The following is a 23,756-nucleotide window of genomic DNA, read 5'->3' as shown; positions in this document are numbered from 1 at the left end:
CCTGCCTAGCCCGCCTGGCCCCGCAGGCTCGGCTGCCCATCACGTGCGCCCAAGTCCTCGCGGCCGGCGGCGCTGTTCCCGCGGTCAAGGTAAGGGCCGGACGCGGGAGGGGGGCGGCCGGGGAGCCCGCGCCTCCCGGGCACTCACCGCAGCTGTCCATGCGGGCCACTTGGGAGCAAGTCCCCTGCCTGCCCTACCAGATGCGGGCCTAGGTCACGCACCCGGTCGTAGTCACCCTCAAAGTGTCTGGGATGGGAAACGGGGGCCAAAAGGAGAGGCTGGGATCCCCACTATGGGAAGGGAAGCTTATGTCCCTCCAGCATGGCCCCGGGGGTCCCTGGAGGGAAAGTTTGTCCCAAGAACACCCAGAAACCTGCCCCAGGCTCTGCCACCCGAGCCAGAGCTTTTGGTTTGCTGAGACTCAGTGCCTTTGCCAGGGTCTTTGCTGGGTGCCTTCTGTCCCCGCCACTCCCGTGGGAAGGGGGTGGTGGTCATGGGATCCATTTGACAGATGGGGAAACTGAGGCTCAGAGAGTTTAGACTCTTGGCCAAGGTGACCCAGCAATACCAACCTCCGTCACACCGCCTCATGCCCACCTACCTCTGTCTGTTGGAACCTCAGTTTAGCCAGCAGGGATGGGAGGGGGCACCAGACTGGCATTTGGGTTTCCCAGCCAGAAATAAAAAGACTCTGAGCACCGAGAACCAAGAGCAACTTTGCCTCTGCCCTCGCTGCAGACACCCAGCGCCCCACCCCATGCCCAGTCCTGGTCAGGCCGGGCTCTGTGGGCACCGTGGGCATGCCGGAGGCTCTCCTGGCTCTTAGACAGGACACTCGAGGGTCAGGGTGACAGGCTTTCTGCAGGAGAACAGGGCCATCCTGGAGGCCTGAACCCACCAGACCCCCAGGCCGTTCCTAGAAGCTGGGGCTCCGGAAGACTGAGGGATGGGGGGGCTGTCTCCCTGCCTTCCCCTCTGATCACGCTAGCCAGAATCTTGGGGGCCTTCCAGGGACCATGAGAACTTGCAGCCCCCCCCAAGAGTCCAGGCTTGCTGGGAAGGCACTGTGCCCCTCTTGCCACCTCCCTGACTTGGGGTGGAATTGAGGACGGAGTCTGGCACCTTTGGGCTGGGGCTGGGTGGCCTGAGTGCAGGCAGCACGTGGGGTGGCCCTACCACCTCTGAGGCTGGGGGCTCAGGACACATGGGATTTTGTTCCCCATTCTCGCCTCGGCAGCTGCGTCAGCATCTGTGCAGTGCTGTGGCGAAGACAGACGGTGGTCGTTGTGCCAGCTTTGGTCCCTGTCACCCGAGTTTCCTGGTTGGTATGCACTCACATGGAAAGCCTGAAATGCTTCCCGAAGGGCTCGGGATCCCAGGAGGACCCCAGGTTGCCCAGCTTCGGTGCCTGAATGCTAAGTGGAGATGGGGAGCTTCGGGGAGCATCTTGGGCTTCTGGGGCTTGCACATGCCCACCCCTACCTCTCCAGCGGGGGGAAGGGGACCCAGAGCCCCGACACCCACACTGTGCCATGCACTCAGTAGTGTGGACGGAGGCCCTTGGGGAAAGTGGCACAGATGGAGGAGCTGGGACTTTTCACCCGCTCTGTCCACTTCTCTGGGTGACCTTGGGCCCGTCACTATCTTCTAAACCTCAGTTTTCCCTCTGTGAATGCATGGGGCGGGTCATTTCACCTCCCCTGAGAACCACTGCAGCCATGCCCAGCCGAGCCCCGAGGGCGTGGGTGAGGCTGTGAGGAGCCAGTGTGCTTCCTTGCTGCCCTGGGATACAGGAAGTGGGGGACCCGTTTGTAAGGACACCCACACCCTGCCAGCCCACCCCTACTCAGGTGATCACCCCTTAAGTCCCTGAGCCCTGTGCAGCCCTGTGAGGCTCGGTGGCCTGGGGACCTGGCCTGTGGGCCAGCCCAGCAAAGAGGGATTGCAGTGCCTGGGCCAGGCGGGCACGTTTATTACATCTCTGTCAATTATGTCCACCTCGGAACTCAGCGGGAGGGAGGCAGGATGGCTGTGTCCCCAAAGCTCCCGCTCGCTCTGCTCCCCCACAAAGCCGTGCATCTTGACCCACACACTTGCTTAGTGAAAAGGTGGGTTCCCAGCCCAGACCCGGGGGAGTCACCCCCATGTCACCTGCAGATCCCGGTTGCTTCTACCCTTCCTCCAGTGATCATGGGCACCCGGACCACTGGGAACCCCAGGCCAAGGCCCTGGGGACCCCTGAAAGAGGTCTCTTCCTTTTTTCCCCTCCACTCCAGGCCTTAGCCCATCCTGTGCCAGCCTGGGAGGAAGCTTGCTCTGATGGCCAGGTCAGCGGCGGGCAGGGGCCGCCACTGGGAACTCGGCCCTAGGCTGGGGTTTGGAGCCTGGCTTGCTGCTTCCTGGGCCAGGACACGGGGCCCTGCGCCCTTGCTTCCCTGCATCCCCTGGTATGGAGGGGGCTGGAGGGGGCCGTGGTGAGAGCAGTGGGGCTGCAATGTAGGGTCAGCCTGCATGGGACCAGGGGGGCCTTGACCCGGAATGAGGAGGCAAGCAGATGCCAGGCCCCCAGGCCCGAGCGGATGCCACAATGTAAAACCCCCCCTCGAGGAGCCCAGGCCAGTGACAGGCAGGACCGACGCTCGGGTGGGTACGGACAGGGCAGCCCCTGCCTCCTACCCTGGCAAGGTGTTAGGGCCTGTGTGGAAGGGGTCCTGGCCAGGCTGACCCAGTGCCTGCGTCCGTGTGTTCAGCCTCCCCAAGTGGCCAGGTTGCCGGAGGCCCAGGAGAAAGCTGGTCGGGGACCCAACCGTGGCCCTGAAGAAGTTGGGCTGGCAGGCTGCGGCCACCCCCGCCATGTGCTCTGGCTGCGAAGGGTGGCAGCGAGGCTGAGTGAATGACAAGAGCCATGCTTATGCCCAGGCTGTGTGTCCTGAGTGAAATGACTTGGCCTCTCTGGGCCCTGTGTTCTGTTTTTATCCACCTGAGGGAGGTGCCAGCTGACTGGGACGGGTGTCAGTGTGCTGCTGGGCATGAGCAGAGGCTCATCTCCCAGGCTGGGAGCATGGGCCCGCACCAGGGGTGGCATCGGCTGGCCAGCATCGCTGTCCTGTGTGTGGGTTCTTCTCAACTGGCCCCCCAGGGTGTGCGCAGGGGCCTGGGCTCGGGCTCGGTCCCAGCATGTGTCCCGCTCCTCCTCATGCTCTGCACTTGCCACACCTGGCGATGTGGGGTAGGGGCGGAGGACACAGGTTCAGGGTGTGTCCAGCTCCCTGGGGACCATGCCCCTCGCTTCAGAAATCACTCGGCCGCCTCACCAGGAAAGCAGCCGCTTGCTTCAAGCTCCGACAGGTGCCTTTGTCTCTTTTATGCTGTTTGTTTAATTACTCTGCATTCCATTGTAATTATGTTAAAGCATCTCTTAATAAGAGATATGCATGCTTGTAAAAGAAAAATCAACCGTCCATCGCCAGGCTCCCGGCCCCAGGCGGCCTTGCGAATGTATGCTACACAGGGTGTCATCGTGTCATTGAGGGCTCTACGGCTGCCACGAACGTGCTCCTCTCTGGCAATGCCGGGGGCTGGACCGGGGCTTCGGTACCGGTCCCAGAGCCCACGCTTCTGCCTTGGTTTTTGTGGATGTGGCTGGGATGCAGTCGTCCCTCACAGAGGCTCAGGCTGGGCAGGGGACATGCGCTTGGGAGGAGGACGGATCCTCTGAGCCACACGGGCCTGCAGAGGTGTGAGGGCAGGTGGGCGGGCGCTCCAGGGTGGAGGACGAGGTCGGTGCTGTGCCCTGGGCCGTCCTGCGCACCCTCAGGGAGAGAACAGAGCGAGGGTAGGGGTGGCGCTCAGGGAGGGGCCACTGGAGGCCTTTGCTGCTCCTTTGTGGGGTGCTAAAGATGACCCCGAATGTTCCCTGCTCTCTCGGAGGGTGAGGGAACCCCTCCGGCCACTTCCCCATCGCTTGGCTGGCTTTGAACCTGGAGCATCTGCACTGAGCCTTCCTCACCCGCTGGGATGGCTGAGGCCCACTCCTGGCACCCGGCTTCCCTTCCTGCCTCGCCACCCCGACCTCCGCATCACCCGCCGTGCGTCCCCCTAGCGTTCATACTTGGGATTTTTCTGAGAGAGGCTGGAGCCCTGGGAGAAAAAGGCCGCCTGGGGGCGCGGGGACCCTGGGGAGGGCGTGGGTGGTATCATCAGTGACTGCCTCCCGAAGGTCTTACTTGGCCACGTGCCATCGTAGGCGTGCCTCCCAAGTCCCCTGCCTGGCACCCGCAAGCCGGTCTCACTCCATGCATCAGGGAACTTCCAAAGGCAAAATAAAAACACTTGCTGTTCCCACTTAAAGGTTCCGGGGTACCTGGGGGGCAAGAAGGGACCCAGGGTCAGGACAGAGACAAGTCCAAACCGGCCCCCTGCTCCGAGAGGGCTGATTCTGGGACCTCACGATCCAAATCTGGTTCCCAGGAAGACAGGCGGGATGGGAGTCTGTTTCACTAGAAAAGCACTCGGTTTTGTGCCACACACGGCTGACGCGTGTGCTGCTGGTATTTGCCTGCGTTTGGAGTTTGTTTAGTTAAAACTCCCCCTACACAGCAGGCGCCTGCCTCCGTGCGAAACCTTTTCCACAATTAAAACTATGGCTGACTTTGATTTTACCTCGGTGGAACTTCCCACACGAGAGAAAAGCCACCCCCTCGTTGCTAAACAGATCTCGGCCTCCAAACAGATTGATTTACTTCGCGGTGCCCTGAGTCTTTGCCTTCGTGGTCGTTTTACTGCCGCTGGGCTGTGTCTTGCTTTCTGCTGCTTGCTCTTCTCCACATCATTGATCGGGGGACCCAAGGGAGGGAGGCGGGGAGTGGCGGAACGGAGCCCTGCGGAGTCAGCCTGATACTTGGACTCACAGCGGTCAGAGGCAAGGCCGAGCCTGGGCTGGTGAGCGTAGGTTGCTTGTAAACCTCTCTGTGCCCTAGTTTTCTATCTATAAAAATAGGCTTGGTTTTCCTTCTGTCGCCAAGGTAGATCCCAGGCCCCCAGCAGGAACCTGCTGGTAGCTTCTGGGGTCTTAGGGTGGCACCTGCTGAATAGCCCTTTTGTCTCATGTGGCCAAAGTCCTTGCTCAGAGCTGGCCCAGTCTTCGCTGGAACCCAGACCCTGGCATGGCCCCTGGAACCCCATACAGCTGACCCTTGCTCAGCGCCTGTGGCTGGACTGCCAAGCCCCTCCCTGCCCGTGGGGCCTCCCCTTGTTTTCCTCTGCCAAGGACCCCCAGCTGGTGCCAGGTCTCAGTGCCTATGCCGGCCCTTTGGGGACATGTTCTGACCTACACCCCTCCCAGGGACCCGTGACCCCATCTTGGTGGCCAGCACCTGGCTCTGTGCGCCCCTCAGTCTCATCTGCAGTGAGGCTGGGGCCCTTGAGGCCAGGCAGCTGTTGACCAGTTTGTCCCAGAGCCCAGCACTGACGCACAGCCTGGTACAGAGGGGTCACAGGGTAGAGTTTGGGACAGTGGTGATGACGGCCAACCTCATCCACCAAGGGCTTCAGAGCTGGAAATGCCAGCGTTTGTCCATCAGGGTCCTGCCGTCCAGGTTCAGGCCCTCCTGGGGAGCAGGTGGGCTCTTGTGGCAAGGTCAGTTGTGGGTACAGGCATGCCCCAGCTGCTGGCCCGATGATCAGCAGCGACACCAGTGCTGGCGTCATCCTCATGGAGGGCTTTGGAATCACCCAGTCTTCAAGATGGGTCCCTTCAACAGTGCGCTGCACTCTTTTAGAGAGGGTTGAGCCCAGGTTTTCACAAAGGAAAAACTGATGTGGAAACAGAATCGTGGCAAGAAGGGTCTCCGCCAAAGCCCGAGCCATCAGACTGCTCAGGTCAGCAAAGTCACTGCAGAGGCTTACGACGGGATGACAGCATCGCCGCCCAGCCCCAAGGCAGACCTGTGTGGAGAACCTCAGAGGAGGGGGGCTCTCTGCAGCCCCTGTGCTGGGCAAGATGGGGTGGTAGGTGCTGCAGCGTCTGTGGGATGGATGGGTGGGTGGACAGATGGATCGATAGATAGGTGGACAGACAGATGGGTGGACAGATGGATGATAGATAGATGGACAGACGAATGGATGGACAGATGGACAGGTAGATGAGCAGATGGATGAACAGGCGGATGGACAGATGGATGGATCGATAGATGCACAGACAGATAGATGGACAGATAGATGGATGGACAGATAGAGGGACAAGGCATCTGGGGATGCAGGATCTGGGCAGTGGGTGGTGGCTCCAGCTCTGTGGCCCTGGAAGGCTCTGTCCAAGACAGCATATGTGCCTGCAGATAGGCCGCCTCTGGGTGCTCCTGTTGAACACTTGGGAGAGAACTTAGGGTGACCCCAAGGAGGACCCAAAGTCAGGGACTTGGGCAGCAGCTGGAGGCCGGGCCCAGGTGCCTGTGCAGGGAGACTCGCGCTCCCACCCTCCGCCCAGTCGCCTACCTGATTCAAGCGTCAAGCGAGGAAGGCGCTCTTGCTGCTCTTTGAATCTGCGGTTAAATCCAGCAACTCCCAAGGTTCTGTCCAATCTCAGGGAAAAGGACTCAGGGTTCTCAGATCGGGGCATCTGCTATCTGCAGGTTCTAATTTTCCAAGACCTAAAATGTGGCTGAGGACCCTGGGTGTCCGGGACGCCCCCACTAGGCCCCTGTCCCCCACCGGCTCATGAGATCTCTGGCCCGCATGGTCTGCTCCACTCTGGTCCCACCCAGAGCCCACCCAGCGCTGCAGGGACCTCAGACGCAGGCCGGGGCAGCAGCCACCAGCATCCCTGGGGCGCCAGAGCGGGATGGGGCAGCAGCTCGCACCGTCCCTGGCTGCTGCGCCGGCTGCCAGCCCCTGTGGGAGGGGGACAGGTCACCCGACTGTCCCTTGTGCCCGTCTTGTGTCCTTTACACCATCAGTGACACACACGCAGACACGCCGTACCCTCTGCAGCACGTGGGCACGGAAGGAGGAAGGGCACCCTTGGGCCGCTGCTCAGACCCCACTGCAAGCTTGCCAGTTCTGGACCCATCCACCCTCCCTCCTGGGAGCCACCTCCCTCCCTGTGGCCCCTATGCCCCCGCCCCACAGCTCCACCCGGCTCATCGGGAACAGCCGGGTCTCTGGCGGGTTGTGTCAGTTGCTAACTCACCGTAGCTGGGTTTTCTCTTAGCTTCCTGCTTTTTACAGCCCATGCTGTTTGGTTGTTGTTGTCATTGTCATCGTCATCATCATCATCGTCATCGTCGTGGTTATTGTTCTGGGAATAAACCCAGGCCTTCTCATTGAGCTATGTCCCCAGCCTTTTTAATGTTCATTTTGAAAGACAGGGTCTTGTTAAGTCACTAAGTTGCCAGGCTGGGCTGGCATTAGCAATTCTCCTGCCTCAGCCTCCCTGAGTGCTGGGATTACAGGCGTGCTCTACCATGCCTGTCTTGTGTCTGTTGTTTTTTACGCCTCAGCCAGAGCCTCAAAGCTGATGACTCAGGTGTGCATTGGTTGCCTGTTGGCACAGTGATGCTGTGTAACAAGCTGCCCAGTAGCCAGCTGCTTGGAGCCCTGCACGCAGCTTTTCTCTCTCCCATCTCTGCGGGTGGTGGGCAGCTTCCCTTGGCTATGGGCCGTGGCCCAGCACTCGGTCTCCTGCATCTCTACTTCCCTGCCCAGCTGCATCCTGGGCCTGCTCTTCCCTGACCCGGGGTTGCAGGATGCCTCAGGGCCTGGCCTAGATCTGGGGTGTGGTCCCTTCTGCCCCTGCTCCATGGGCTGAGGCTCCCCACAGCAAATGCTAAGGGCACGGGTAAGGACAGGCCCTGTGCACAGGGGCAAGGCCCCCAGGGATGGGACAGGGGGCCTCCAAGTCTGGATTCCAAGCTTTGTGTGAGGTCATGCCTGGGCCTCCCTTGGCCACGAGCTCATAACTAGGACTGGCTGCCTGGTCTGCCTCAGTTTCCTCACACTGGACTGAAGAGGCTTGGGCAGGGGCACCTCACCTGGCACAGTCCCCCCCTCAGCAGATGCCCATGTGATTAATGTTGGCGTCTCTTTCCCAAGGAGGGAGAAGAACGGGCAGGGAGGTGGCACCATGCAGTGGGTATAAGGCCTTCCGCCTGCCTCCCCTGGGCCCTCAACCTGGCACAGCGTGGCAAGGGGTACAGGCCTCGTGCTCGGCAGGGCACCCCGGAGGCACAGATGCAGGAGAGGAAGGAAGTGTGTCTCGAGGCAAGGAGGAGGGGGCTCCACTTCCAGGGAGCGGAAGGAAAGGGCTGGGGGTGCTGCCCAGGCCCAGCAGGTGGCAGCATCCTACCCCTGTCCGTGCTGGGCTCTCCCCACTGGGGCGCAGGTCTCAGAGGTCCTCATCTGAGCTGAGCGGCCCGAGCTGGGACATGTCACCCCTCTATAGGCTCTGGTGGCTTGGGCACCTGTCTGCCCACTGTGGAACAAGACACGGACTCCTGTCTCAGGGACACTCAGGGCTGCCCGCTCCTTGGCCTGCAGCTGCAGTGGGGACAGCAGCACTAAGTCACAGGTGTCAGCCTAATAGTGTCAAAGGCAAAGTCCTGGGAGAGGGGAGGGGCAGCTGTATCCCTCCCTTCACCCCCTTCACTCCCTCCTCCCTCCTTCTCCCTCCACCCCTCCCTCCCTTGGTCCCTCCTTCCCTCAATCCCTTCCTCCCCCCCTCCTTCCCTCCTGCTGTCCAGCAGAGATGATCGGGGGGCCACAAGAACCCCACCTCCTATTTGCAGCAAAAAGGGTACAACTGTAGCCATGGAAACTGACCGTGACCTTGTGAACAGCTAAATTCTTTTCTTTTTAATGACATGGGTTCTCTTTGCTGTGACTTTGCTGGGGTGACACGTGGGACTGAAGTGGAGGGGCAGGGTGCCGTGCTCAGTGTGCTCTGCGCCCCGTGCCCTGGCCCCTGTGCTTGCTATGAGGGTCTGGGTCCAAGGTGCGGTCCTCGGTGGGGAGAACCCCGCTGCCCCCGCACCCTGGTCCTCCTCAGGCACACCCGTCCCTGGGTTCTCTGGGAGCCACAGGCCCGGACTTGGGAAGCCCAAAGGCCCAGCAGGAAGGCCCAGCCTGGCACACCTGGAGGTTGTGGCCTGCCCAGGTCGGGCCAGCAGGACAAACCCAGAGGGAAAAGGAGAACCCACCAGTGTCAGATCCAAGCCAGTGCGCCCTGGGGAGGGCCGAGCCGTGGGCCTGCCTGCCCTGCGGGGACAGGGACAGTGCTAATCCCAGCCTCTCTTCCTCTCCCTTCTGGAAGGTGGTGAACTGGTTAGGGTGGAATGGGAGTATCTATGACCACACGATAACTATTTGACCGTTCTGACGGGAAAATGTTGTTCCGGTGCTTGTGGTTTGTTTGGTGCTCAGCACACCAGCCGGAATGAGCCAGCGTGAGGGCCTCGTGCGTCTCTCCCTCTCCAGCCCTAACAGTGTGTGGGGTACGCGTCATCTTTGGGACTCATGACACCTGTAACCAATTAACGACCAGTACCAAGGTGCGCTGAGCGTGTGCGTGTGCGTGTGCGTGTGCGTGCATGACTGTGCCAGCAGCTTTATCAGGTAGCTCACAAGAGCAGAGGCAGGAGCGTCCACAATGACCGTCTGCACACTAGGGGGCCGGGACCGCTCAGCCCGAGGCCACACAACAAGAGCATCAAGATGCAGCCGCAGCCTGAGACTGAAGGCCGGGAGCTCTCTGGAGAGCGGCTCGAGTGGGTCTGTGTCAGAGGCCGGAGAAGCTGGAGTCTGACGTCCACCGGTGGTGACGGCACAAGATGCACCTGCTCGAGCAGACCAGAGCTTTTCAGATGCACTCCAGCGCCTTCCTCCTTCCCTTTCATTCCCCCCGGGCCGCAAGCCTGTTGGATGATGCCACCCGCAGACGTTCCTTCCTCATTTGGTGGCTCAAATGCCATCCATCTCTGGAAACGCCCACAGACCCACCCAGAATCCTGCCTGCCTTATTAGTAAGGAAGGGCAAGGCGGCTCTTGATGCAGTCGGCAGCGCGATGATGTTCACAGGTGGTTTTTGTTTTTATCCCGTGTGGAGAATCCCAGGCTGGGGACTGCAGACCCTGCTTCCCCATCTCCGGCTTCCACTGTTTGGGGCGAGGCACCCGCTGTCCGTGCGGCCCCGGTGCTCTAGGTCAAAGGCCACCCTTCGTCTCTGTTGTTTAGATCTTCTCTTTATCGGTGTGAAGCAACTGGATTGTAATGTTCCTTGCTGCTGTGATCTTCGTGTTGCTCCTGTTTGTGGCTGCCGGAACTTTTTGGGTCTGTAGGTTTACCATCCAGCTTTGAAAATTCCCGGGCAACGTTTCTTCTGATCCTCTGTGTGGGATTCCGATGAAGCTCCACCAGGAGCTTCCGGCCCTACTCACTGCTCCGGTCTCTGACCTCTCCGTGTCACACGGCCACCTGCAAGTCCGTCGGCCTTTCCTTTTGTAATGTCCAGTCTGATGCTCGTCTCATCCAGGGTAGTTTTCACCTTCAGTGGTGTCATTTTCCATCTCTACGAGCCTGGCTTGGTTCTTTAACATCCGGGGATCTAGTTAACATCCTCGATCCACAGTTCGCAGCTGTTTACTACCTTTGTCTCCTAATTCTCCCGCCCGCACTGTTTCTGAGTTGGCTTCAATGGCTGGAGTTTCTCCATACTGTGGGTTTCCCCCTTTCTGCCTTTCTGCAAGGGGTGACCAAAATACAGGGTGAGTATTTACATTTTCACAACGTATTGCAGTAAAAGACACGTTGCCGTGAGTCTCCCTGGAAACAGTCCCTGGCACGTGGAACACACTCGCTCGCCCCCATCGTCCTCGAAACCCTCGGAAGCAGCTCCAGAAGTCCTCTCTCAGCAGTGCCTTTATGAGGTGCGATCAAAAAGACAGCGAACGCTGCAGCCGAGCGCCACCCAACAGAAGGGCAGCTCCTAAAAGCATGATACTGGGTCCTCACCACCCTGCTCACCGGATCTGGCCCCTTACAACTTCTGGCTCCTCCCCAAAGTCGGAGTGACCATGAGAGGGAAATGTTTTGAATCTATTCAGGGCCTTGAGGGGGCCAGGACAGCCCGACTAGGGTGGGGGCGTATTTTGAGGGGATTAATGGCCGTGTGTCTTTTACTGCAATAATTTTTTTAAAATTTAAACCTTCACTGTAATTTTCAATCACACCTCAGACGTGCTTAGAATTTTTTTTTGGATGCCAGACTGTGGATGCTGCCTGGCGGGTGCTGGTTGTTGCTGCATTCCTGTGCATCTCGGGGGCCGATTTGGGGTGCGACTGTGCCTACTGGGAAGCAGTGGATCCTTCCAGATCCTGCTCGTAAGCCTCCTTAGGTAAGACAGGGCAGCTTTTAGCCAAGCCCGCCCTGTTCCTGCCAGTGCCCGTGGCTGGTGACGTCTGCTGGCACAGGAGCCTCCGGGGCTGCTCCCAGGGCCCCTCCGGTCCCCTTGGGCCTGGCGTTCTCCATCACGTCTGCTGCTCGGTGTCCGGCTGACACTCAGGGCCTTGCCGGGCTCCAAGGCTGCCTCCTGCCCAGCGCTGTGTGCTGCGGTCACAGCCCAGGGAAACAGAGTAGGACCCCGAAGCAACAGAGGCCAGGCTGCCCAGGGCCCTGCATTTCCTTCCCATCTCTCAGGCTTCCCTTCCGTCCTTGCCCAAAGCCATCAGTTCAGAGAATGTTCTGGGTGTGGCCGGACAATGAATCCATCCTGTCCCCCTCCGTGCCCCGCCGTGGCCGGAGCTGCTACAGTAACTGCCGTGAGGAGGTTTGGTCCCAGTGTCCCAGTGTCTGGGGTCCTGGTGAGGCTGCTTCAGCCAGCTTCTCAGAGGTACAGGAAGCCCGAGGGCTAGGAGGTGTGCAGAGCCCGGGCTCTGGAAGGGCCAATGCTCTCTGCCTCTCTTGGTCCACGCAGGGCCAGAGGCCCAGTCACCCGGAGCCCGGCCTGCTGCTCACCCCACGTCCAGCCTCCCGGAGCCCCGTGAGTGCTGGCCTTCCCTCGAGCACACCGTTGCCTCTCTCCAGAGGCCACAGAGCCCAAAAAGCCCCTCTCTGCCCAGTGCCTGCTGTGTCGCTAGTGCCCAGCGGCTGCAAGGATGTTTGTCTCCTGGCTGGCACCTGCGGGGGCCGCACACCCTCACTCCACAGGTACAAGTGCCCTGCCGCGGCCAGGGACACATCTCGGCTCCAGAGCAGAGCAAAAGGAACATTCTGGGGTGTGGGGCAGTACAGTGGGGAGGCAAGGAGTGGGGTCCGTGCAGGCGGGGGTCCTGGCACACCATCCAGAGGCTGTGAAGCTGGGCAGAGACAGGGAGGAGCACAGGACCCGAGAGGCACCTCTCAGGGGACCCGGCAGAGAAAGACATGCAGGTGGCCCCAGCTCTGCCCCCTGTCCTCGGTGGCACCCGTGGTACCAGCAGCCCCCGCCCCCCGCCAGGCAGCACACATGCGCACAAGGAAGGGAGCGCTTCCGGGAGGCCCACTGAGCCGCGGCCTCCTGCCGCCGCCGTCCGCGCTGACCTCTCCTCTCAGGCTGCTCTCATGCTCCAGGCAGCAGCCACGCGCCGCTCCCTGGGCCTGGGCCTGCCCCACTCCGCCTGCCTCTGGGCCGTGCACCTGCTGTTCCTCCGCCAGGTCCCAGCTCCCCAGCTACTGTGCCGGGCCGTCTGCCCCCACCAGCCCCACCAGCCCCTCCAGCCTCTCTCCATCCACGCCCTGGCACCTCTTGAACGTGTCCATGGCCCCCCAGGACCGGCCAGCTCGGGTGCGGTAGAGCCCCTGTGTTGCTGATAGATCACAAATGCCAGATGTAGGGTGTGGGCTGGGGGTGCTGAGGGAACGCAGCAGAGGGCGCTGTCTCCAGGGGAGGGGATGGGGAAGGCTTGCTCCGGGAACATGTTGGAGCTGGGGGAGGGGGCCCCAGCCTGGGAAGGGCACGAGCAAAGGCCTGGCAGAGCCAAGTCTGTGGCCGGGGGAGTGAGCTCCTACCCAGCCATGAGGGAGGAGCGGCGGGGGGAAGTGAGGAGAGGCCGCGGGTGTTGGGGGCCTGGAGCAGGGGAGCCGAGCCCAGCGCTGCGTTCCAGAGAGCATCCCTCGAGGGGCTGGGTGCACCTCGGAGGAAATCCGAGGAGCGGTTCTGGAAAACGCAGCTGAGAACTGATAACAGGAAAGCAGACCGCAGTGTGTGCTGCAGAGCGGCCTCGTGCGGTTACGACTGCTGACCAAACCCACATGTGCTCGTGGGCTGCGGAGACACCCCACCGTGTGCCAGGGGCCCTCGCTGGAGCCCGCCCAGCCACTTTCGGCATCACCCACTGCTCTCACTGTGCCGTGCTGGGTGCCAGGTACTGGGTGCTCAGCGCTGGGCTGGACTTCCATGAGGACTCTCGGTGGAGGGGGACGCAGGGAGAGGACTAGAGACTGGCGTTCACCTTCCTGTCTTCAACATGAGTGATACCCTGACCGCCAAAGCTGGGCCCATTGCTCTGGGCAGCCCTGTGTGGAAGGGTCAGGAGCCCAGCCCTACACCCACCCAGCGGGCCTTGAGCCATGGAGGGCCTGGGTGCGCATGCCGGCTGAGTCTTGAACCTCTGTGCACCCTCTCTGCAGGGCTTGGAGCCAACCAGGGTCTTCCTGAACTGTATCTGGATGCTGCACTAAACCACCGTGGTGGGCCATGCCCTGACACCCAGTCCTGGCTCTGCTTCTTCCCTCTTTCTGCCTCAGTTTCCCCCATCTTTGCCCAGGGATGCTTGCAGCTCGGGGGCTGGCAGGGATGCTCGGGACGGGGCTACCCAAGGCGCCGGGGCTCGGCACGCATTTAGGAACTGGGATCGAGGAGGCCACACGGCATCCTGGCCCGCGCTGCCTGCCGCCTGCCAGGCCGGGAGCTAGGACCAGAGCTCAGCTCAGCTCTTGGGAGAGGAAGTTGAAAATTAACAGACTTAAGCTGAGCAGCAGGCAGGGGTGTAAAAACCCAGCTTCTGCACACTATTATTTTTAAAGGGGAAGAAAAGGCGACTGAGCCTGCCCAGCGGGCTCTGCACACCCCACCCAGCACCCTTGTTTCCTGCTGCGCTGCTGGATCAGGAGCCATGGCCCAGAGTCCCTTGGTATTGTGGGTCACCCGCATCTCCCGGGGCCTGTACCTGGGCCTGCCTGCTGATCTGGGCCTGGATGGCCACCGTCCCCACCCGCCCAGGGGATACTGGGGGACAGATGGGAGGCTGGAGGCCCTAGGGGCAAGACCCCTGCACATACGAGGTGCTGCCACCTTGCCCAGGGTCAGGCTCTGTTCCTGGGTGCACCCTGGCCCCATTGTATCAGCATGTGCAGTGCCTGCAGGAAGGCCTTGACAGGTTAGTGGTGAGTGTAACAAGGTGCACAGATTTAAGGCAGGACAGGGTGCTTACTGTTACTAGGGCATTAGGGAGCCATCTGGGGTGTTAGAGTGAGGGTGGAGTACTATAGGCTGGCCGACCCCTTGTCAGGGGGCTGCCCTGAGCCTGGGTATTTCTGAGCATGCTCTTTGGGGAGCTGCTGTCTCTCCTGCCGGGATCAGCAAGCCAGTAGCTGTGGGGCGCTCCTTCACGTCCGCAGCACCCAGAAACCCCTGCCCCCTGCCTGACACTGGCTGTGTCCCCCCACTCCTTCTCTTCTCTGCCCTGGGGGCTCCCAGGACAGGACTTGGGAAGTGGGGTCTGCTGGAGCGGCAGGAGCCGGGGTTTGGCACCTGCTGACTCTCGGGGGGTGACAGACTGAGCCCCCACCTGCAAAGTGGCAGCCAGGCCCAAGCTCTAGTGTTCATTGCCAGGGGCACAGGCGCTGCCAGGCAGCCCCCCGCCAGGGGCCTGCTGACCTCTGGCCGTCACCCCGCCAGCTCCCTGCAGGGCCCCTGACCGTGCCCTGTCTGCAGTGCCCACCGAGCCTCCCGCTCAGCTCCAGTCCATCCGTGGTGGCCGGGCGGCGCGCCGGCCCTGGCGCTCTGGCTCTGTGCTCTCTGGCCTCAGCCCAGCGGAAGCTGGTACTGAGTGTGGCCTCGGCGACGTGGACCCTGGGCAGGGATGGGCTTGGGGCTTTGGCGAAAGCCTCCTCGGAGCGCAGGGACAGCGCAGCTGTGGGTCGTGGTTTCTGCTTCCCCAGTAAATTATTTCTCCCTCCTGGCCTCGGTTTACCCCCTAGAAGATGTGTCGGAGCCCCTGGCTCTGCCGGTCCAGCAAGGAATCTCCTGACCACTTGCCCAGCACTGCGAGGCTCGTGCCGCACACCTGCTGGGCACCTGCCACGGCCCCGAGGCTCCCGGCCCTGCTGAGCCTCAGGTGAGGCTCTGTGCGCTCGGGTGGCCCCAGGCTCTTTGACTGGGGCCTGGGAAGGTCTCCCTTGTGGAACGTTCACATCCCTGTGCCCTTTGAGGGGCCTCCAGCTGGCCAGCCCACGGCATGGGTGCTTCCCCAGCTGTGGGTACTTCCTGACATCCCTGGCTGAGTCCTCCCTGGGCTGAGGATGGCACTGAGGGGCACCTCACCCTGGGCGGCCCCTCTTGTGCCCACCCGGCGGCTCTGGATAACATCTCCAGACCGAGCCAGCAGTGTGGCTGAGTGCTGCCCCATGTATTTATTACCGGGCACAGGAATCCGGGAGCCTGCAGAGCGTGAAATTAGGAACAAATGTGGAGGCGGTCTAGACAGGAACTCTGCGGGCTGCGCTCGGCTCCGGACGCAGGGCCCACGGGCTTCCAGGTAGCCGATCGCTTTTGTACCAGACAGATGTTTGAGGGGGAAAAGGCTTTTCTGAGTTCTGCAGCCCGGGACCAGACTGGGAGGTGGCACGCAGGTCCCCCCACCAGTTCCACTCCTGCCTCAGTTTCCCCGTCTGGAAACGAGCAGCCACATGCTCACTAGGTTGAGGGGCCACTTGCTGAGGCCCAGGCTCCTGGCTGCGGTGGCCACCGGGTTGGGGGTCTTTAGACCAGAAAAGCCAGTGCCCAACCGGCACCGGGGACAGGCAAAACCTCTGCTTGGCCCGTGGGGGCACCAGTAAGCTCAGGTGAGTGAGGCAGACGGAGGCTTCTTGGCTGCTTTGCTGTCGCCCTGTGCCAGACGAGAGCCAGGAGGCAGGGGGCAGACGGAGGGGGGTGTGCAGGGTAGGCAGACACGGAGGCCCCGAGGGCGGGGGACAGTGGGAGAGGCAGAGAGACACAGGAGTGTGGTCCAGACGGCAGTCGCGCAGAGGGCTCCTGCCAGGAGAAGGGGGGCTCCCAGGGAGGCAGGTGGGGGCGTCTGGCTCTGCCGCCGGGTGCTTCCTGCCGCCTGCCTGGCCCCATACAGCCGCGCTGTCCACGGTGAGGCCCAGCTGCAGCCGGGCCTGCCGCCCACCAGGGTGCTCCACAGATCCCGGGCCAGGTGGGCATCAGCGGGGTCTCATCTCCCAGCCTGTGTGTGCCACTGGGGGTGGGGCTGGGAAGCAGAGGCGTTTATAAAGCCTTAAACCCGTTTATGGGCCCAGGGGGCAGATTAACAATGCAGCCTGTTCTCACCACGCTGTCCCAGCTGCAGTGCAGACTCCGAGCTGCCGACCGCGGCTGCGGGGTGGCCTCTGCCTGCGTGGCGCTCCCGTGGCTGAGCTATCCCTGCCCTCGCCTCTCTCCCCAGCCCGGTGGAGATGGCTCCCTGCGGGGGTTGCTCTGAGCCTCTTCCTCCAGGAAGTCCCGGGACTTCTCACCACCCACCATGGGACACCCACAGCCCAGTTTAGCTGTTCTCGGAACCCCGGGGCTGGGTCTGCCAGCCGCCCTTTGTAGCCCCCACAGGCTGCATCATTGTCCCCTGAACAGCTTGGCTTGCTTCTCACTCCAGGTCCCACGCAGGGCCCTTGGAGCAGGAGGGGTCTGCAGAATGAATGCTGCCTTCCCAGATAAGGACACTGAGGTCAACAGCAAGGGTACAGCAGGATGCTCCTTAACTGCTGGGCCTCTCGGGGACAGTGCACAGGTCCCTCAGGGGACCCCCTAGCCTCTGAGGAGGTCTGGGAAGACAGCAGGGCATGGGAAGTTCACCTGGGTCGATATATTTCTTCCAGTGGCTGGACAGTGGGACGTGCTCCCTCCTAGCCCTGGCTGTTTGAGGTTCTGTGATGTTCAGGGAAGTTCTGGAAGTCTTCCTGGAGGAGGAGGGCTTGTGCTGGCTTTGATGGACGGAGGGAGGCGTGCCCCAGTGCAGGGTTTCGCACACACAGATGGGATCCTAGAGGTGGGTCTGAGGGCTGTGTCACCCTTGGGATGGGTTAGAGTTAACCGTGGGTAACATAGGGCTAGGCCAGGCCCCGGAGCCCTCAGCCTGTCCTGGAGTTGTTGCTTCTGGGCAGGCTGAGACTATCCAGCTGGCCGGGGCTTGTGTGGGCAAGGTGGCCACTGACAACCCTGGGCACCCAGCCTGGGCACCCAGCCTTCCCACCATGCCCTGGGCCAGGCGAGGCAAGGCACCAGCTGCTGCGTACCTGAGAGGGACAGTATGCCCGTGCTCTCACAGCCCCTAGGTGCCCACTTACAGACAGGACACGGGGCAGGGGGCAGGATGGAGCACAGCAGGTGGGTGACGCTCTGAGGGGTCCTCACTGCACCCAGGGCCCTCGGCCTGCCTGGCCGTCCACAGTCCCTGCCCTGCAAGGCCACCTACAGTTCTCACCCCTGAGCTTGGCAGCATCCCCCCACCGTGCAGCGGGCACTGGTGGTCAGTTTTGGCTGCCAAAGGAGGCCGGCCCAGCTCCCCGCCTCTGTGTTCATCCTGCCTCCTTGCAGCTCCTGGTACGTGGCCAGCCACTCTGGCCAGGTCGCTACTCGGGCACTCCTGTGTCTCCCCCGGAGCAGCGGCTAGTGGGGGCCAGCGGGCAGTCAGGTACCAGTTCTGTGTCCCAGCCTGGGCACACACCAACCCCACCCCAGTGCACTGCCTAGCAGTCACCCCCTGGGCTCAGGGCCAGGACCCAGGGAAGGGGCTGGCACCCCGACTTCATCACTGTGGTATCCACCACCACAGAGGCACAGGGGACGCAGGGCCTTCATGTAGAGGACTCTTGGGGCTCTCAGATGGGATGGGCAGCAGAGGACGTGCACGGCCCCAAGGTGGACTGGAAGGGCTGGTGGGCCTGCTCTTGCTGGGTGGGGGTCCAGGCAGGTCGTGTGTGCCCTGCAGGCCCACCAGGCTGCTGTGGGCTCTCAGAGGAGGGCCTGCCAGGCGAGACAACGGGGACAGGACGGTCTCTCTCCCTGGAGGCCCTCGCCCCCCTCTGCAGTGTGGTGCCCACGTCGTGGGCTAGCCTCGCCTTCACAGGCCAGGGTTTGCTGGGGTCTCCTGGGAGGCCCCAATCAGTTCCCCACCCTCCAGCATCGAGGCCCAGCACCTCCTCCAGCACCGTGGTCCCGGCCACTGAGGGTACCTCTGCTGCCCAGGAGAAGCCCACCCGGGTCCCTGTGGGTCCACAGGGGGTGGTGAAGCCGTAGGGCCCGGGTCTTAGCTGCCGGCTGCTCTGCCCAGCTTGCAGAGGGGGCCTACAGCCAGCACCTGGGCAGCGGCCTGCTGAATCCTGCAAGTCAGCCCGAGCCAGTGGGCAGCGAAGGTGCTGGTACTGCCAGGCAGGGTGCCCAGAAGGTGCGGGTCTTAGGGCTCCTTCTCTCTTGTCACGATGCTTTGGGTCTGCCTGGACTGGTCTCTGTCTGTCTGTCTGTCGGTCTTTGGAACCACCCACGGTCTATCTGTGCCTCTATCTGTCTCCTGTGGGACCATCTGGACCCTTCTGTCTATCGGTCTGTCTGTCTATCTGTCAGGCCCTGCCTTTCCATCTGTCTGTCCGGCTCCGGGTTCCAGGCCCAGCTTTGCCTGGATGAGCCTCCCTGTCAGTGTGTGTCTGTGACCCGTCCATCTCTCCCAGGAGGGCTCCTCACCCTGGCCTGGCCCAGTGACTATCCCAAGTCTGGCTGCCATCTCCGAGGACACCAAACTGCCTCCTGCCCCCCGATCTCGTCTGCTGATTGTGCACCCATATTCCGGCACAAGGACGAACCGGCCGGCTTCCAGCAAGCCTTTGGTGTGGGTCTTTAGAGGCCACGGAGCTCAGCTCACTGGCGCTGCGCAAGCCGAGATGGGACATGGCACCTGTGCCATGGTGCCCCAGGCCGGCTGGGTGGCCTGGGTTCCAGCACAGGGTGGCTCCGGCACCTGAGGGTGCCCCAGATGTCACCCACCCAGGATGGGCCTCAGGGAGCAGAGCCCAGCTCCCGTTCTCCAGGAGGGCAGTGTGGGTTGCTGTGTGTCTGGAAAGAGGTTGGGAGGGGCAAACCCCGACTTCAGCGGCTTAGCAGGAATGGGGCCCTTGTGCTGCACGCTGTACACTGTGGGCTTTGGGGCTAAGGTGCTTTGGATGACTAAGGACCAAAATTAAATGTACTTTTTAATTAAAAACAACCCCTCCCAGTGAACTTGAATATACAGTTGGTGAGGAAAGAGCGACATGGACAATTATTTCCTGTGACTCTGAAGCTGTCTGTCGGCCGTATCCCTAACGTGATGGGCACAAGAAGGATAAAGGAATATCAGTGCTTCCAGAAGACGTGTTAGGAAGAACAGTGGTAGTGTTATTTCAGAATTACCAGGCCAGCAGGAAAGCACAAATAAACAGTGGCAACAGAAATAAGATTTAACTGCAAAAGTCATCACATTTTCACAAGAAGCCCTAATTTTAAGTAGAAATATTGACACACACTCTTATTTTTTCTCTGCTTAAAAAATAACTGCCTCCAGCTGTAGTCACTGAAAACATCCAGGACCAGGACTATGAGGACCCTCCGCTTCCTATGACCTCGCCAACCCCTGCTGTTAAGCAAAACTCGGTCAGCCCAGATCAAAATGAAACAGGGGCACTGCCAAAGCCACAGTCCCATAGGATCAGGAACACGGAACAGAATAGGGACAATCGCCGGGCATGGTGATGCATGCCTATCATCCCAGCACTTGGGAGGCTGAGGCAGGAGAATTATAAGTTCAAGGTGCACCTGGGCAACTTAATGAAACTCTGTCTCACAATACTAAAATAAATTAAACAAAAAGGGTGGGGTGTAGCTCAGCAGTACAGTGCTTGCCTAGTGTCTATGAGGCCCTGGGTTCAATCCCTAGCACCCCCAAAAAAGCCCCAGGAGTAAATCCACTTAACAGTACCGGCGTGAACAGGGACTGTGGAAACAGTGATGGTAAACTCTGTGTTAGATGCATTTTACCACAACTAAATATTCAAAAGCCAAAGGATGGGCTGTGTTAAAGTGTGGAATGTGGTCAGAAATTATGTTGTAGAAGAAAAGCTCATGATACGGAAACCAAAGCTGGTTGTGCTTGTGTTCAGGGAGAGCGGAAAGGCGCTGGCCAGCCCCGTGCTAGCTTGTCTGCGCTGGACCAGTGTGAAAGTGGGCACCTTCAGGCAGAGGCGGAAGGGCGCTGCCACCGTGAGAGGACGTGACGCTGAGTGCTCTCGAGGTCGGCACAAAACTCCGCACTCTTAGTACCTGCTGTGGGGAAACTGAGGCAGGGGCAGGAAAGAGGCTGCCTGAGGCGGAGCAGGGCCTGGACCTCCTGGCCCCCACCCCTGCCCGGGTGGCACCCGGCCTCCCTGGAGCAGCCGGGGAGTTTCTCCTCCCGTCGCGCTGTCTCCGTGGTGACTCTGGTGTCTGCTGCAGGCTGTTGATGGAGAAGTGGGCGGATGACAGCCGGGACCGTGGTCATCACCGGGGGCATCTTGGCGACTGTGATTCTGCTCTGCATCATTGCCGTTCTCTGCTACTGTCGGCTCCAGGTACCCCAGAGCAGGAAGGGTGTGGGGTGGGGAGCCGTCAGAGGAGGTGCTGGGCACCCAGCCCTGAGAGGACAGCACCGGGGCCTCAGCGGTGGTGACCACCTGCTCACCCAGGGCTTTGGCCAAGGCTGAGAGAGGGTCTGGCCCTTGGCCCAGCGCATGCAGACACCCAGGGAGTGAGCAGAGGTGAACATAGTGGCTTCCTGTGTGCTGGCCCCCACTGTGCTGCAGGGCTGTCCAAGACCCCCGTGACTCCCCCAAAGAAAAGGGGGAGCCTTTTGTGCAGGGCAAGGCACCCAGATAGGGCCTGGACACCAGCTCTGAAGCTCTGGGGCTGCCTGCTGCTTATGCCTCAGTTTCCCCATGTTGGGGTTGCTGCTCAGACGGGTGCATGAATCGTAGTGAGGTGCTGAGGGTGCAGCTGGGCGGGTCTCCCGGGGTGGTCAAGCGGGCGCATCCAGGCGGGGCTCTCCTGCTGTCTCGGGGACCCTCCCCAGGGAGCACATGCAAGCCAGGGTGTGTCCTCTCCCGCAGTACTACTGTTGCAAGAAGGACGAGGCGGAGGAGGACGAGGAGGAGCCGGACTTCGCCGTGCACACGCACGTGCCGCCCCTGCACTCCAACCGCAACCTGGTGCTGACCAACGGGCCGGCGCTCTACCCCGCCGCCTCCACCTCCTTCAGCCAGAAGTCGCCACAGGCCCGAGCCCTCTGCCGCAGCTGCTCCCACTGCGAGCCGCCCGCCTTCTTCCTGCAGGAGCCGGACGACGATGAGGCCGAGGAGGGTGTGCGCAACGGAGGGGGCCGCGTGGCCTACAGGAGCATCAGCCAAGAAGACGTGGAGCTGCCGCCCGGGGGTTTTGGGGGCCTGCAGCCGCTCAATCCCAACCGCCTGTCGGCCATGCGAGAGGCCTTCTCACGGAGCCGCAGCGTCAGCACCGACGTGTGACCCTGTGACCAGTGCCCGCAGCATGCGGTCACCCTGCCCCGGGAGGCCTTGAGGCCATGGCAGGATGCCTGTGTGGCCCACCCCCGGCCCCAGGCCCGGGCCAGGGCTCTGCCAAGTCATCCTCCTGTCCCCATCCCTGTCCCCGGGGGGCCCAGGTGTGGGGATAAGACTCCATGAATGCAGGTGTGGCCAATGCGGGTAGGGATGGCTGGGCAGAATGGGCAGCAAGCCTGGCACAGGGACAAGCAAGCGGGGGTGAAGAGAGCTGCTTGGGGCTGGGCCCTGGCATGGGCCATTTTCAAGGGATGCGGGACAGCAGTATGGCCCTTGCAGTCACTCCCATCCCGGCCTTGACCTTCTTACCTTTTCTAGGAGGGTGATCTCAGTGATGCCAGAGCCCCGATTGCAGATGGAGGGCTCTGCACCGGCAGCCTGAGCTCCGCCCCTTCCTCTGTCTGTCTGTCTGTCTCTCTGTCTGTCTGTCTCTCTCTCTGCCACACACCTGCTGGGCCTGAGATGCCCATGTACTGAGCTCCCTACAGCTGGACAGCTCCCCCCACAAGCACAAGGGCAAGTCTCGGGCAACAGGGCCCTTGGCACAAGCAGGCGCTGGAGAGGGAGACCCTACTTGGGGCGGGGCTTGGCCCTAAACCCAGAGGCAGCCAGGCAGAGGTGGGCAGGTCGATGGCCTGGGTTTCAAAGCCCCCAGTGCACTGAGATTTGAACAGGCCTTTGCAGCTCTGGGCCTCCACGCCCCTGCATGTGAGAAGGGCGCTGGCCTCAGGGTCCTCCCGGCTCTGGCTGTCGGCAGCAGCAGCAGAGGTCCAGGGGAGACAGAGCAAGGGGTCACCTGGCTTCCACGTGCTTCCTGCTTGGAGCGAGGCCCCAGCCCAGCCCTACTCAGTGCCCGGCAGGACCTGGCTGCCCCACCTGGAGGCCTCCCTGTGCCTGCGTCCATGGGCTGCAGCCCAGGCTCCCTGAGAACTCTGAACTCTCCCCTGCCTCCTTGATGGCCAAGATGCCGCAGACCACCCCAGGGAGGTGCCCCAGCCAGGGCACTGTTGTTGGAGCACAGTGCTGTCTGCCCAGAGAGGATGTGGGCCCAGAGAGCCCTCCTCTCGGGCACCCCCTCCCCTGCCTGGAGCCCGGGATGGGCAAGCACACCCAAAAAGGTGCGGCTGTCCAGACCGGTGGTGTGGAATCACCAGCCCTTTTCTTCCTCCTCATCCTCCTGCCTGCCCAGTCTGGATTACCAGGAGATTCGCTTCACTGAGCCTGGTCCTTCCCTTCCCCCCTCCCCCTATGGATCCCCACCATTGGCATCAACAGGGGGCCCTGCCTGTCCGGCCTCTGCCCCCTGGGTACAGACCCACAGGTCCGTTTGAAATGAACTAAACGTGCGTCCCTCCCAGCTCACCCATCGGCACACCCTGGGGCCCACTGGGAGGCCATGGGGCTCCTAGAGCAAAGCAAAAGTCAATAAACCTGTTTCCCACACTTCATTCTGCGTTTTCAGTCCCCGTCCCCACCAGGTCCCAGGTGCCAACCTTGCCCGGAAGCCACCCCAGTGCCAGGTGGGGTTGGCCGACGGGGTCCAGGCTGTGTTCTGAGGGGCCCAGAACAGATTTCTATCAAGGGGGCCCCACAGCAAGCTGTCTTGGTTTCTTGCATCCACCAGGGATGTGTGGCTTTTCCAAGATTGGAAACCCCAGGTAGAACAACCTGAGACAGGGCAGGCAGTGCATGTGTCAGTGCCCCATGAGTGCTGGCCCTAAGGAGGACTGGGAGGAAGGAAGTTAGACAGGAGGATATGGGGTGGGATGGGAGCCGAGCAGAGAGACAGAGAGGGTCCCCCCAACCTGGGTTTCAGGAATCAGTTCTGCTGGGGCCCAGCTGGTAACCTGCAGCAGGTCTGTCCCACCAG

General features: G+C 61.6%; 1 protein-coding gene across 1 annotated transcript; it reads left to right on the top strand.

Moving 5' to 3' along the window:
• The first annotated feature begins 6 nt into the window (after positions 1–6).
• Fam163b (family with sequence similarity 163, member B) lies at positions 7–23,329 on the top strand. The gene is made up of 3 exons (XM_005408454.1): positions 7–89; positions 20,769–20,884; positions 21,419–23,329. Exons 2-3 carry the CDS (start codon positions 20,792–20,794, stop codon positions 21,830–21,832), a joined length of 507 nt encoding a protein of 168 aa, XP_005408511.1. The 5' UTR covers positions 7–89; positions 20,769–20,791; the 3' UTR covers positions 21,833–23,329.
• Positions 23,330–23,756: the final 427 nt, after the last annotated feature.

This window comes from Chinchilla lanigera, unplaced genomic scaffold, assembly GCF_000276665.1.
Source record: "Chinchilla lanigera isolate Chin_1 unplaced genomic scaffold, ChiLan1.0 scaffold00112, whole genome shotgun sequence".
NCBI lineage: Eukaryota > Metazoa > Chordata > Mammalia > Rodentia > Chinchillidae > Chinchilla > Chinchilla lanigera.
The sequence above is the reverse complement of the archived record's forward strand: the minus strand, read 5'-3'. Positions and strand labels throughout refer to the sequence as shown.